The 14,654-nt window shown below is 47.0% G+C and overlaps 1 protein-coding gene across 2 annotated transcripts in view; it reads left to right on the top strand.

Moving 5' to 3' along the window:
- Window positions 1-14,654, top strand: part of MDGA2 (MAM domain containing glycosylphosphatidylinositol anchor 2) — a 359,555-nt gene that overhangs the window by 245,648 nt on the left and 99,253 nt on the right. For both annotated transcript variants that reach the window (XR_008450022.1, XM_054067864.1), the window contains exon 8: window positions 301-594. Coding sequence is in view for 1 of the 2 variants with exons in the window: in XM_054067864.1 (XP_053923839.1) it covers window positions 301-594 (294 nt within the window). In the remaining variant the exon portion in view is untranslated. The remainder of the gene's footprint in view (window positions 1-300; window positions 595-14,654) is intronic.

The following is a 14,654-nucleotide window of genomic DNA, read 5'->3' as shown; positions in this document are numbered from 1 at the left end:
CCAGCCCCTTCCTCAGCTCCGTTCTCTTCTCTGGACGCGCTCCAGCCCCTCAATGTCCTTCTTGGAGTGAGGGGCCCAGACCTGAGCCCAGGATTTGAGGTGCAGCCTCACTAATGTTGAGTCTAGTGATGCAATCCGTTCCCTGCTCCCGCTGGCCACGCTGGTTGTGATACAGGCCGAGATGCCACTGGCCTTCTTGGCCACTTGCACACATCACTGACTCGCATGGTAACAAGCAAGAAAGCCTCCTGCTGTCTCTGTCATGCTAACTGTTGAACCTTCTCTTTCTCCCCTTTGAAGTCCCACCCAATTTGACTGTTCCTCAAGAAAAATCACCACTGGTCACCCGGGAAGGGGACACGATCGAGCTGCAGTGCCAGGTGACGGGGAAGCCCAAGCCCATCATTCTCTGGTCCCGAGCAGACAAGGAAGTTGCTATGCCGGATGGGGCAATGCAGACGGAGAGCTACGATGGGATCCTGAGGATAGTGAACGTCTCCAGGGAGATGACGGGAACCTACAGGTGCCAGACCAGCCAGTACAACGGGTTTAACGTGAAGCCCAGAGAAGCTTTGGTGCAGCTCATTGTACAATGTAAGTAGACCCTCATTTTCTTTCCATGTGGTTTATATCTTTGATGCTGTGTTTCTCGTCTCTTTACTTCCTTGAATCCATGATTTTAATGTAAATATAGAAGTAAAAATGACATAGGAGTCCCATTTATATTAAAAAAAAGCACGAGGCAGTCATTATTTTCCCACTGCCGGGCTTTAAATCTCTTGACAAAGGAACAAGCACATGAGATAGGAGAACGTATCGCTGTAAATGCAGATCTGATACTGATCTCATTTGTTGATACTGTGTAAAACAAGAAGAAAACGAGAGAAAGTGCTGTTCCATCCTAGCTGATCTGCATGCAGATCTGCGTAGCCTGCTCCGACTCTGTATGCAAACCATCAGCATCAGGAATGGGAAAGAAAACATAAGGGGAAATAAATTATATCAGAAATGCTCGGCATTTATTACTGGAAAATGAAAAGTCTGGTTTGATGTGGTTTGTGGGGAATAACGAGCCACTCGTTGCTGCTGCGTATCTGATAAAGATGTTCGCTAAATGACTTTCATGTGTCTGTTGTATCGTGTTGTTTTGCTTATTTTCACTTTTTTATAGAGTGACTTGTGTAGCTTTCATTTATTCTGGTTTCCGATGCCCAAATATGATGGTAAATATGCTTTTTCACAGCGTTGTGTGCTCAGCACGACTGACCTCTTTTGGGGCCTCGGGGGATAGGATGCTGGATATACATAGTTATCACTAATAATCAACTGATTTGTTTTTTCCAAGTTCTGTTGTGTAACAAATTATTTATGCGCTTGATTATACGTTGTGGTGTCTGCAGCGCTTTCATCAGAGCTTATTTACTGGTGTGCAGGCAAGGGTTTTTATCAAAGCGTGCTTCTGTCCCAGCCTGCAGACACGTGGATAAGTGACACCAAGAGCCTCTTCAGAATCAAGGCTGCAGGTGAGGGTGAGCCTTCTCGCTTGGGCTCCTCCTGGTTGTGGGTTCACCTACGTTAGGACTGACTTCATCCCACCTGCACTGATGGGTCTAAGTTGGGAGCAGAGGTGTCTTTAGTTCTGTTTCTAGAGGTTGCAAAAAATGGTTTGGATCTTGGGAGGTCTCTTCTCCCGAGTGCCAGGCGATAGGATGAGAGGAAACGGCCTCAAGTTGCACCAGGGCAGGTTCAGACTGGACATCAGGAAAGATTTCTTCACTGGAAGGGTTCTCAGCCCTGGCAGAGGCTGCCCAGGGAGGGGGTGCAGTCCCCGTCCCTGGAGGGGTTTAAAAGGATAAGGTGCTCAGGGATCTGGTTTAGTAGTGGACAGGGACGGTTGGACTTGACGATCTCAAAGGTCTTTTCCAACCAATCAATTCTATGATTCTATGATTAGATCATCCTCTGGAGAGCACTGTCTTTCCCTGTAGAGCATAAAAGGATTGCAGAAGGATCAGTCTCTTACTGATGGCAGTTTTAAAGCACGTAGGTTGTTGTAGGGAGGACTGGCTCCTGTGTGAATGGGCAGGAGCACTTTGCACGAGCTACCTTCCTTCAGAGCTCTGGTGGCACTGGAGAGCCCTTACTGACATAAGAATTTGTACTTGGTTGAGTCCACGTCTTAGAGAATGTTTCCCAGGATGGTCTTCCCACTGGCTGCAGTTCTTCAGGTCCTGAGTCAGTCCCTGGTGGACCCAAGGGGATGACTCCTGCTGACTTCCAAAGGGTGGTGGATGCATTGCTCTCATTGCTGTTATTTTACTGATGGAAAAGAAAAAAAAAGCTCTGTTTTTGTGTGTTTTTAGTGCTGCAGTTCACATTTCTGAAAGAGATGAGAGACACCACTTGAAAATGGTTATAATGAACAGGAGCAGAGCAGGTATTTACAGGAGATTTCCTTTAATGTGCTCTTGTTTAAGATTTCTACTCACTTTATTGAGATCCTTGCAAGTGACAATTGGGAGACAAATGGACAAAGCAGATATTATGTGATGCTTTATTTGTTTTTCTTGTGGGAGGCAAGTACGTGCGCTCACGTTGTCTTCAGCATCAGTTCTGTAACCAGCACAGCATTTATTCAATTACCATAAAAGCCAGTTCTTTTCAGTAATTTTGCAATATTTATTTTAGACCCTTCTATCAGTAATAAATGGGGAAAGATATTTAACAAAACTCTTCTATTTATGTAATAACTCATTGATTTGTGTAGGGTGCGTTAGGTGTGTGGCTCTACCAGGGATGCAGGGACGGGATGGGAGGAACGGTTCTCAGCTGGAAGAGGGGAGATTGAGATGAGATCTTAGGGAGAAACGTTTTGCTGTTCAGGTGGGGAGGCCCTGGCCCAGGGTGCCCAGAGCAGTGGGGGCTGCCCCATCCCTGGAGGGGTTCAAGGCCAGGTTGGATGGGGCTTGGAGCCCCTGATCCAGTGGGAGGTGTCCCTGCCCATGGAGGGGGTGGGACTGGATGGGCTTTGAGATCCCTTCCAACCCAAACCATTCCATGATTCTATGATTCTGAGGTCTAATTGAGTTGTCCTTAGGGAGGTGTTTAACTGAAGATTGTAACCATCTGAAGGTTAGTTCCTGTGCTCGCTGTGTGGCTTTGGAGGGCGAAGCATCTCCAGAAAGCAGTGGTGCCTTCCCAGAGGACCTGTCTGGGATGGTTTTCTTTCTTGCGGTTTTCTTTCTTGCATTTTCCTTTCTGTAAAAAAGAGATAACAGTTCCTCTCCTAGAGGTTTTGGTGATGAGATTCTGAGGATGCTGCAGTTATGAAAGACACACAATATCCGATGTGATCAATAAGCCTTGTATCCTTTGCTTATTGCTATTATTATCGTGTCATGTTTTGTCTTAGGTGTGTTGGCACTCGTCACAAGCTCTGGACTTTACTGCTTTTGATCTTTATTGTGTGCAGGTTTTCTGAGCCTTTCTAGCTTTTCTCCGAGAGATTTATTAAGATCATGGAAGTATAGCACCAGGAGAGCCAAACACCTCCAATGGGATTTGTTATTGTAGTGTCTGTCTCCCGTGGGAGATTAGAGAAGACCTCTGGGGGTAGAAGAAGAGTAAAAGACCACCCTGTAAAGTGCTTGTGTTCATTTCTTGCTCTTCTCTGCCTTCTGCCACAGATAAAAGAAGGATGAAGCTAGTCGTGATCCTGGGGACCAAGCTGGGGGAGGGCTATCACCATGAATAAGTCATAAGCAGAGCTTGACCACGAAGTCCTGCCAGCACAGGTTCCCCAGGAGCTGCAGAAGCAGAGAACAGAGATTTTCTTGGGACTTATGGATGTTCTCTTGGGGTCTCGTCCCTGGAGAAGAGCAGGCAGCTCCAAATAACCTTGTTTGCTTGCAGCCAGCTCCTCCATGCTGCCTTTGTAGGAGCTTTCTGTCTGCTTCTTACCCATGACGAGGCTCTTGGAATGTGTTGACATCTATAGTATGGTCAATGTATGAGCCCTTCAAAGAATGGCATCTATCCTTCTGTATCTTCCTTCCACGTTTTGGAGAGCTTTTTGCATGGGCAAGACCATTTGGTGGGTCCAGGTCTTGAGCAGGTTTAAATGACACAAGCAGCTTCCTGGGAGGGCTGAGCTAACCCTGCACAATCAGCCTCGCAAAGCAGCAGCTCCAGCGCTGGACTAATTCCTAGAATCATAGAATAGTTTGGGTTGGAAGAAGAAATGGGTTGGTGAAGAAATTCTTCCTTATGTCCAGTCTAAATCTGCCCCTCTCCAGTTTGGACTCATTCCCTCTGGTCCTATCCCCACAAGCCTTTATGAACAGCCCCTCCTCAGCTTTCTTGTAGACCCTTCAGGTACTGGATAGTCAAAACAAGGTCTCCTCAGAGCCTTCTCTTCTCCAGGCTGAGGAGAAGCCCAACTCTCTCAGCCTGTCCTCGTATGGGAGGTTCTCCAGCATTCGGATCATCTTTGCAGCCTCCTCTGGACCCGTTCCAACAGCTCCATCTCCTTCTTACGTTGAGGATTCCAGAATCGGACACAGTACTCCAGTTGAGGTCTCCCAAGAGAGGAACAGAGGGGCAGAATCCCCTCCCTCCCTGCTGGCCACGCTGCTTTGGATGCAGCCCAGGACACGGGTGGTTTCTGGGCTGTGAGCGCACGTTCCTGGCTCATGTGGGAACCAGCTTCTCACCCCCAGCACCCCAAGTCCTTCTCCTCGGGGCTTCTCTCAAGCACATCATCCCCCAACGTGTACTGAAAACAGGGATTGCCCCGTGTTCATCTCCCAGGTGTGGTTCACTACGTGCCTGTCAGTGGTCTGGGTGGGGCAGAGGAGGCACCTGTGTGACTGTTTAGAATTACAGAATCATTAGGATTGGGAAAGACCTCAAAGCTCATCCAGTCCAACTGTTGACCCAACCCCGCCATGTCTACCAAACCATGTCCCAGAATGCCACTGCCATGTGGCTTTTGAACCCCTCCCGGGATGGAGACTCCTTCTGCCAGGGTTTCACCACTCTTTCAGTGAAGACATTTTTCTCTAGTATCCACTATAGAATCATTTAGAGATCTGCACTGGTTCTTGGTGGCTTAAAGTGCTCGTGCAATCGCACTGTTGATATTGTGTTGGTGCTGCAAGACACACTGCTTGTTCCTCCAAAGCTGGTGCTCAAAGATGAAAGATCCTGGTCCAAATGGAGCCCCGACTCATTCTGAAGCTTATTCCTACATTGGGGGATCCATCAGAAGCTCCATCAGCCACGAACCTTGCTGCTGTAGGTCCAGGGAGGTCTCTGGGATGTTTCCTTGCTCTAAGTTGAGATGGTGGCCTCTGTAAAGGAAAGATTGTCTAGGAATGGGCTTCTAAAGGTGGTTTGTCCCTGTTGAGCGTGAGGAGAAGGGCACTAAGAAACCCAAGCAGACAATGGGATTTATGAGTAGTGACAATGCTCAGAACACTGCACCTGCCTGCAGCCCCAACCATTTTCTTGTGTGCAAATTTTGAGAAATAAAAGTTAGAATAAATAGGCAAAGCCTGCCGTTGGCAGCGGGGATGCAATCCAGTAATAATTTAAATGCACCACTTTTACTGCTGGAAGAGAATGCTCGCGAAATAAAAATGCCATCAGGTACAATATAATCAAATGTTTACATCGTGTACCTTATCAAGCAATGATAGCGGGAAGGACAGGATCATTTTTCACAGTGGACATCGCTGCGTGTTGGGCTCACGTTTTATGTGCTTGAGTTTTACTTTAGAGCTATATAAAATATTGTTGATAATATAAACTGTTTTCCAAATGCATCGGTCTCCAAGTACTTGTAAAGGCTCTTAAAACATCAAAGATATTTCATGGTAACCTGGTTGGCAGAACAGTCAGCCCCGTTGTGACCTCCGGATTCTCCTTTCTGCTTGAGTTCCAGTTTATGATTGATGAGAAGCTCGATGTGAGCCGGCAAAGTGCGCTTGCGGCCCAGGAAGCCAACCGTGTCCTGGGCTGCATCCAAAGCACCGTGGCCAGCAGGGACGGAGGGGATTCTGACCCTCTGCTGAGACCCCACCTGGAGTCCTGTGTTCAGTCCTGGAATCTCAAACATGAGAAGGAGATGGAACTGTTGGAACGGGTCCAGAAGAGGCCATGGAGATGTTGGGAGGGCTGGAGAACCTCTGCTGTGAGGACAGGCTGAGAGTTGGGGTTGTTCAGCCTGGAGAAGAGAAGGCTGCTGAGAGAACTTAGAGCAGCTTCCAGTGCTGAAAGGGACTCCAGGAAAGCTGGGGAGGGGCTTTTTCCAAGGGCCTGGAGTGACGAGATGAGGGGAATGGCTTTAAGTTGTAAGGCAGGAAGATTTAGATTACACATTAGGAAGAAATTCTTCACGCTGAGGGTGGGGAGGCCCTGGCCCAGGGTGCCCAGAGCAGTGGTGGCTGCCCCATCCCTGGAGGGGTTCCAGGCCAGGTTGGATGGGGCTTGGAGCCCCTGATCCAGTGGGAGGTGTCCCTGCCCATGGCAGGGGGGGGACTGGGTGGGCTTTGAGGTCCCTTCCAGCCCACTCCCTTCTGTGGTTCTATGATTCTGTCTGTCATTCCTACTCGGTAATAAATTCTAAAGCACTAATGAAATCAGGCTGAAGGGGAACATTCTTCAGGGATTGTATTTGAAATGGAGCAGAGCTAATTAGTAAGAAATACGAGGCTGAATTACGATCTCAGGTGCATCGTTGCAAATCTGGAGTGCAGCAGTGAGGCATAAATTAGTTGTTCAGGTTTTACTTTGGCAGGAGGATTCAGAACTGGGTCCACTTTGGTGTGATTGTAGATTTATTTGCAGCTGAGGATGGGAGAAAATAATCTTTTATGCTTTAGACGGGCAATTTGGCAGCTCTGAAAAATTGCCTTATCTGCTCTATGACTGTTTAAATATGTGCCTGATGAAATATTTATGTGTAAATATTATATATTATATTAATAATGAAATAAAAGGTTGTTGCAAAAGAGAGGAACGAAGCGTTCCCCATCCAAAGCAGAGCTAGAATTAATGAGCTTAAAGCTCATGGAGGTTTAGGAAAAGTCATTGAACAGGTAGAGGGGTTAATGCCTGCAGGAATTTGCCACATTTACACTCTGAGCCCATGAATGGGGTTGTTTTGAAGCTGGGTGGACAAAGCCCTGCGTGGATTGGGTGGGCAGGAAGGGGGATGAGAAAGAGGATCACCGCTCTAGTTTGGAGATGTTCACTGCTCCAGAGAAACGTGCTGGGTGGCTCCCGAGGCCGTGACAATGGCTTAGCAAGACTTTGCACTGCAAGTTCTTGTTTCGCGTTGCTGGGCAGAGGCAGGCGAGGTGGTGGTGGTGTTTCAGGACTGGGGATCAGGAATGGAAGCAGAACTCCATAGAGTGGAACTATCTAGATTGTCAAATCTGCTTATCGAACTTTGACTATGAAATTGTATTAGAAAGGCAGTAGTCAGGGAATCTCCGTGGGTAAGAAGGTGGGGAAGTTGCCTTTATTTTTAAATAAACAGTGAAATCTCCTTGTCAAGCACATTGAGCTGATAAAAAAATAGTGTTTACATTCTAAATTCATATTGTTTACATCACAGTTACACTGTTTTTTTCCTTATGATTGAAGAGTTGAGTGGTAGAAGCTGATTAGTATTCAGGACAAGTGGTAAAATAATCCAAATACATCCCCAGACTCTTTGTTTTATTAATTTCCAAACAACTTCCATCTCTATAGAAAGGACTTGGTTTTGATTTGGGCAGTTTGAGATGGGAGAGGACAGGCTCCGAGGAGACCTCAGGGCAGCTTCCAGCTCTGAATGGAGCTCCAGGAAAGCTGGGAAGGGGCTCTGGATCGGGGAGAGCAGGGACACAAGGAGGGAAATGGTTTTCAGCTGAAAGAGGGGAGATTGAGATGAGATCTTAGGAAGAAATGCTTTGCTGTGAGGGTGGGGAGGCCCTGGCCCAGGTTGCCCAGAGCAGTGGGGGCTGCCCCATCCCTGGAGGGGTTCCAGGCCAGGTTGGATGGGGCTTGGAGCCCCTGATCCAGTGGGAGGTGTCCCTGCCCGTGGCAGAGGTGGTACTGGATGGGCTTTGAGGTCCCTTCCAGCCCAAACCATTCTGTGATTCTACGATCCTGGTGTGTTGTGTTGGAGGAGCTCTGCATTCCTGGGCTGCAGATTTCTGCCAGGATTGCTCTCACACGGAACAGATCCATGCTGCATACCTGACCTTAAAAATTCCCTTTGACCTCTGGCGATCTTCACTTATGACGTTCAGATATTGTTTAACCTATGGGAAGACTTCCCAGCTCCTTATTTCTTAGAGTAGAAATTTCCCAGAAAAAGTCTCTTAGAGCTTTTATGTAAAGCAAAGGTCAAAATCTCATCTATAAAACCCTCAGACGGAGAACCAGTTCAGCATATTCCATAAGCAATTACGGCTTTCTATGTAATGTACCCAAACGAAGCAAGGGAGGAAAAATATGTGGAAATAATTGATGGCTTGATCAGCAAAGCAAAATAGTAGGAGCTTTTTGACATTTAGCAAGGTCAAAGGCGATGTGCATCTTGTGACCTGGAGAGGTAATGAATATGCAAACCGTGGCAACATGGAAAATTGTAAATGAGAATGAGATCATTTGATTTTTTTTCTTATTAATATTAAAACTGTAGTCACTGGGAGAACCTCCCGAGATGCCGCGTTTTCTTGTTCGCAATTCCAAAAGACAGCCGAGCAGCAAGAACCCCAGAACCTGGAGCGTAAACACGGATGTTATTGGGAGAAAGTGAATTATTCATAGAGGTTTCTTTTTGACAATGGGTCATGTAGAAGAGAGCCTTACACCACAGAGCAGTTCACAGCAAAGTCTGAGGGCAAGACCAAAGACAGTCTTCTAGGCAAAAAGTTTTCTGTTCTTTTAAGAAGTGAGAATGAGAGGAGGAATGGGAGTAGATGTGAATGTTGCCCATCTATATTTAAAATACGAAGAGTCAGAACAGGGCACTTTTGAATGTTCTCCTTCTCCCGGAGATGGCATCAAGTATCTCAGTAGGCAAATTGATAATCTTAGGGGAACGGTGGTTTGTAATCCATCAGTATTTCTTCCAGAGTTGTTCACACAAACCTGTCTCTCTCTCAACCATGGTAGCTATTTGCTGATACTGCTGGATTGGTCCTTCCAGCTCTTACAAGTTGGGCCCCTCCTTACAGAGAGGACATAGAGGCACTGGAGGGTGTCCAGACGAGGGAACGGAGCTGATGAAGGAGCTGAAGAACAAGGGTTTTGAGAGGTACCTGAGGGATCTGGTGTTGTTTAGCCTGAAGAAAAGGAGGCTGAGGGGAGACCTTATCATTGTCTACAACTGCCTGAAAGGAGGTTGTGGTGAGGTGGGTGTTGGTCTCTTCTCCCGGGTAACAAGGGATAGGATGAGAGGGAACGGCCTCAAGTTGCACCAGGGAAGCTTTAAACTGGATAGTAGGAAAAAGGTCTTCACTGGAAGGGTTCTCAGCCTTGGCAGAGGCTGCCCAGGGAGGTGCTGGAGTCCCCATCCCTGGAGGGGTTTAAAATCCACACAAATGAGGTACTTAAGAATATGGTTCAGTAGCAGACAGGGACAGTTGGACTCGATGATCTTGAAGGTCTTTTCCAACCTACAGATTCTATGATTCTATGACATGAGTTAAGAGATCGGAGTGCAAGGGCAGATGTACACAGTTAGTTACAACCAGAAGTCTACAGGGAGATCCGTGAGGCTCAATGGTGGAATGCATGGCAATCACTGAAATCCCTAGAAATGAGCACAGCAGACTGAGAAGGAATGTTTCAGGTAGGAAAAATAAAAGAAAATAAATCAGTTAAGAGAAAAAAAATATCACAAGCTTAAGCAGACATCTTTAACCTCTCAGGTACTGTGTTTACCTCCCCTTGCCCCTTAACTAGTTCCTCAGCAATTTACGATTGCGCTCTCCAGCGCTGTTCTTATTTTGGCTGTAATGCCTCACACATAGTTCAGGCATAATCAGGTGCTTTCGCCAGAGCAGATTTGTAGCAGAGATATCAACCAACCAACTCCTGGAAAGGTGAATTGGAATTCAGCGCAGGAAGGACATGGAGCTATTAGTGTAAGTCCAGAGAAGGTCACAAAGATGACCTAAGGGCTGGAGCTACTCCAACATGAGGACAGGCTGAGGGAGTTGGGGTTGTTCAGCCTGGAGAAGGCTCCAAGGAGACCTTAGAGCAGCTTCCAGTGCTGAAAGGGGCTCCAGGAAAGCTGGGGAGGGGCTTCTTACAAGGGCCTGGAGGGACAGGATTAGGGGGAATGGCTTTAAATTGGAAGAGAGAAGATTTAGATTAGATATGAGGAAGAAATTATTCGTGATTGGACTCGATGATCCAATGGGTCCTTTCCAACCTTGTGATTCTGTGATTCTGTGTGATGAGACTTGAGAGGCCCTGGCCCAGGGTGCCCAGAGCAGTGGTGGCTGTCCCATCCCTGGAGGGGTTCCAGGCCAGGTTGGATGGGGCTTGGAGCCCCTGATCCAGTGGGAGGTGTCCCTGCCCATGGCAGGGGTGGGACTGGATGGGCTTGGAGGGCCCTTCCGATGCAAACCATTCTGTGATTCCACGAGTAGTGAGGTTGGCCATTCAGCCAGGGGTTTTTGCCATTGCCCGTTTTAACTGAAGAAGATACAAGGTTAATACATTTGCTTTTATTTTTGTTCCATATTACTGAGAAGACTTATTCCCATAACGAAAGAAATATGCGTTTCAAGTAAAGCCGTGATTGCGAGGCGAAGCATTCAATGTTTAAGGTTATTTGGATTGGCATAGGCACGCAACTAATTTTGTCTGTGAATGCTTCTGTGTTACATCATGTATTTGTTTGTGTGATTATTTATTTTGTTCTATAAATCGCTGTCTTTCTGTCTAACTTTCAGATGCTTGACTTTGCGACTATAAGTGTCTCGTGAAATAGAGTCTCTTAAGGCTTTATACATATTTAAAGAAGGGTTGACCCTTTCTCTGTGGTGCCTCATGGCAGATTTTATGTTTATTATTCAGTCCTGTTGGCCAATGCTGTTCACGTGAAATTTTGCAAATCATTTTACTTGTGGAGAAAAAAAAAAATGGTGCCAGCAACTGCATTTCTTTCCCTCAGCAGCAGGAATGAAATTAGACCTCAATTGTGCTGGTACCTAATCAAGTTTTACTAATGGAGCTAATCCAGATGATGTAGAATTCGTTAAAGCAGCCCCTGAGATGCTTTAGAAGCTTGGAAAATCTTTCTTGCTCTGGGGCGGTGATGCTTTCTTTGGACAAACTCCTGCTTTGCGTCACTCCCATCAGGCTTCGGAAAAATTTATGCTGTCCATGTTGCATGAGATCGTCTTGTGTTCTTCTCGTCCCAGCAAAGAAACGACTTTATGAGTTAAATCACTGAAGATGATTAGAGTCGTGAAAGAAACAAGGGTTCCAAAGAGAACCTGTGGTCACGTAGTTTGTGTGTCTTCTATGTCAGTAGTTTATCTGGGTGTGGGTTTAACTTTGTGCTCCCTTTGCCTTGCTGCCCAGCTCTACCACCCTGCTGGGGAGCATCATTCTGCTTGGTGCCAGGAGTTTTAAATCATAGAATCATAGAATGGTTTGGGTTGGAAGGGACCTCAAAGCCCATTCAGTTCCACCCCCTGCCATGGGCAGGGACACCTCCCACTGGATCAGGGGCTCCAAGCCCCATCCAACCTGGCCTGGAACCCCTCCAGGGATGGGACTTCCACAGCAATGCCACACACTGCTCTGATCTCGGTTTCCTCCTGTGAGAACCACAGTCATCTGCTGTGGAGGGTCTTAGGGGGATGGTGGCAGCGTTAGGAAGCTTCACAAGTTCCTTTCTTGAGGAAAGTTGGTGCTGGAAAATTCCACACAACAGGATTTCTCATGCTCTCTTTCTTTTACTCAGAAGCTTTCCACATCGTAAAGGGAAATTTCACACCTTTCATTCCTCATTGGGTCGGTAAATAAAGATTCTGGAGTAAACAAAGAGGTGGCATAGCCTTGGCTGGTTTAGAGGAATTGTTATTTCTAGGCAGTCCAGGCCCTTGAAGATACACCTAAACCATTCACAATTGATACATATTTCTCACTTTTCCAGCCTCCTTTGTAGTTATTATGCCCATTAACACCTATTCATATCAATAAAGCCATTTTCATCCCTCTTTTAATGGACTGTTTCCCTCAAGTTGTAGCAGCTTATTCGTATTTATTTTATCTCTCATATTTATTATTGGCGTAATTTCTCCTTTTTACCCTGTTTGTTACAACTGATGGACTGTTTCTGTCCCCCTTCTTCTGTTTGTGGCAGGACTGTTCCAGTGGGAGGTGTCCCTGCCCATGGCAGGGGGTGGAACTGGATGAGCTTTGAGGTCCCTTCCAACCTAAACCATTCCATGATTCTATGACCGGTTTGCGCAGGGAGGGGACAGGGGACACGAGCAGCGCTTGCTCTTTGTTAAAATGCAACGACAGGATGCTGACCTCTGTAACGAGGGGTCGTTATTTTTCCATTCGGAGGTCTTGATTTGAACTGGAAGGGCTACCAGAAGCAGTTCCTTCTGCAATTAGTTTGGACCGGGGTAGTTAGGACGTGTTTAGGTTTCCAATGTAAAATCATGCCCAGCACTTCCATGGGTGAAGCAGCCTGTTATTTATGAGCTCATTAGATGTGTTTTTCCTGTATTATCCTTGGTGCCCCCAATGCATGCTATCATGTTTTGAGAGGCATAGAGGGAAAACATACACACCTCACCGTATCTCCTAAGCTTGTCTTTGGTGGGATGAAAACGGAGACCATTGGCTTTTGTTAGGGCAACAGAGCTGGTGGTGGGTCTGGAGAACAAGTCTTATGAGGAACAGTTGAGGGACCTGGGGTTGTTTAGTCTGAAGGAGAGGAGGCTATGGGAGACCACAGCGCTCTCTGTAGCTTCCTGAAAGGAGGTTGTGGCAAGGCAATGTTGGTCTCTTCTTAAAAGTAACAAGCAACAGGACAAGAGGAAATGGCCTCAAGTTGTGCCTGAGGAGGTTTAGATTGAATATTAGGAAACATTTCTTTACTGAAAGAGCAGAGAAGCCCTAGCGGAGGCTGTCCAGGGCGGTGGTGGAGTCCCTGAGGTATTTAAAAGCCATGTGGATGTGATACTCAGGGACATGGGTGGGCTTGGCAGTGTTAGTTTTACGGTTGGACTCAGCAAGCAGCAGCAAGAGATATTTCGTGAAAGAGAAATATTACTCCGAAGGGAGGAATTCCTCAAAAAGCAGTCCTGGGGACAGTTATGTTTAATGTCTCAGTGATGGCCGTGACAAAAGATGGGCATGTTTTGATGGAAGATGCTAATGCTGTGTAGTAAAGTCCGTGTGCCCCAGGGCAGTTCCAGTTACTAACTGAGGCTGTCCTAGAGTAGCCAGAAACAATTTATCTGCACTGTTCTTGGACTTTGTGCAGGCTTTTACTTCTGATTCTCAAAAGTAAAATTAGACAAAGCCCAGCAGCAGAGAAACGTTGAACTGACAGAGAAAAATAGAATCATAGAATGGTTTGAGTTTGAAGGGACCTTAAAGATCATCTAATTCCATCCCCCCTGCCATGGGCAGGAACACCTCCCACTGGATCAGGGGCTCCAAGCCCCATCCAACCTGGCCTGGAACCCCTCCAGGGATGGGGCAGCCCCCACTGCTCTGGGCACCCTGGGCCAGGGCCTCCCCACCCTCAGCGTGAAGAAGTTACTGTATGGGAAGAACATTGCTGATTTTAGAAATGCAAAGGTTAAAACGGAAGCTGCTGTTCTTGAAGGCCAAGGCGAATGTATTGCTGACATGGGTTGTCCATTAGTGTTTTGGAATGAAGAGGGGTCTTCCTGGCTGCAGGAAGTTGGGTGTGTGGAACACTGAGGTATTGCCGGCATGGAAACCTGATCCTGGGATGCAGTGGCAGAGGGGTGCCCAGCGTGAAGACAAGGGTCCCTTTGAGCCTCTCTGCAAGGCAGCACCAAGACTTGTGCAGTTGAGTGCGTCTTCGTGGTGGCTGGACACAAAACGGAGCATCTGTAAAGGGGGATTTGACATTAGAGGTGGAAACTCTAACAACTTGCCATGATTCATCTTCCTAAGGAGAGACTAGGAGATGGAACCGCGCTCTGAATGTACATCGTGGGGCTGGCAGGGAGGGAAAGTAAGTGTTTAAAGTTCTAAAAGCCAACGTGGATGTAAGAATACACAGATATAAATACGTTATAAATAGGTATACATTTTAAATCACAACAGCGGTGAGATTTTCCGGACAGTTTGTAGCCTAGATGACTGTGATGCTAGGCAGTGACTGTCACACAGGGTATGGTTGCCAACAGGGCGAGGGAGGCGATTCTGACCCTCTATTCTGCTCTGGTGAGACCACACATGGAATACTGCATCCAGCTCTGGAGCCCTCAGCACTGGAAGGGCATAGACCTGTTGGAGTGAGCCTAGAGGAGGCCACTGAAATGATCACAGGCTCGAAGCACCACCCGTGAAGACAGGCTGAGACACTTCAGATTGTCCAGCTTGGAGAAAAGAGGACTCTGAGACCTTATTGTGACATTTCA

Source organism: Cuculus canorus, chromosome 5 (assembly GCF_017976375.1).
Source record: "Cuculus canorus isolate bCucCan1 chromosome 5, bCucCan1.pri, whole genome shotgun sequence".
NCBI classification, from domain to species: Eukaryota; Metazoa; Chordata; class Aves; order Cuculiformes; family Cuculidae; genus Cuculus; species Cuculus canorus.
This window is presented reverse-complemented; position numbering and strand designations above follow the sequence as displayed.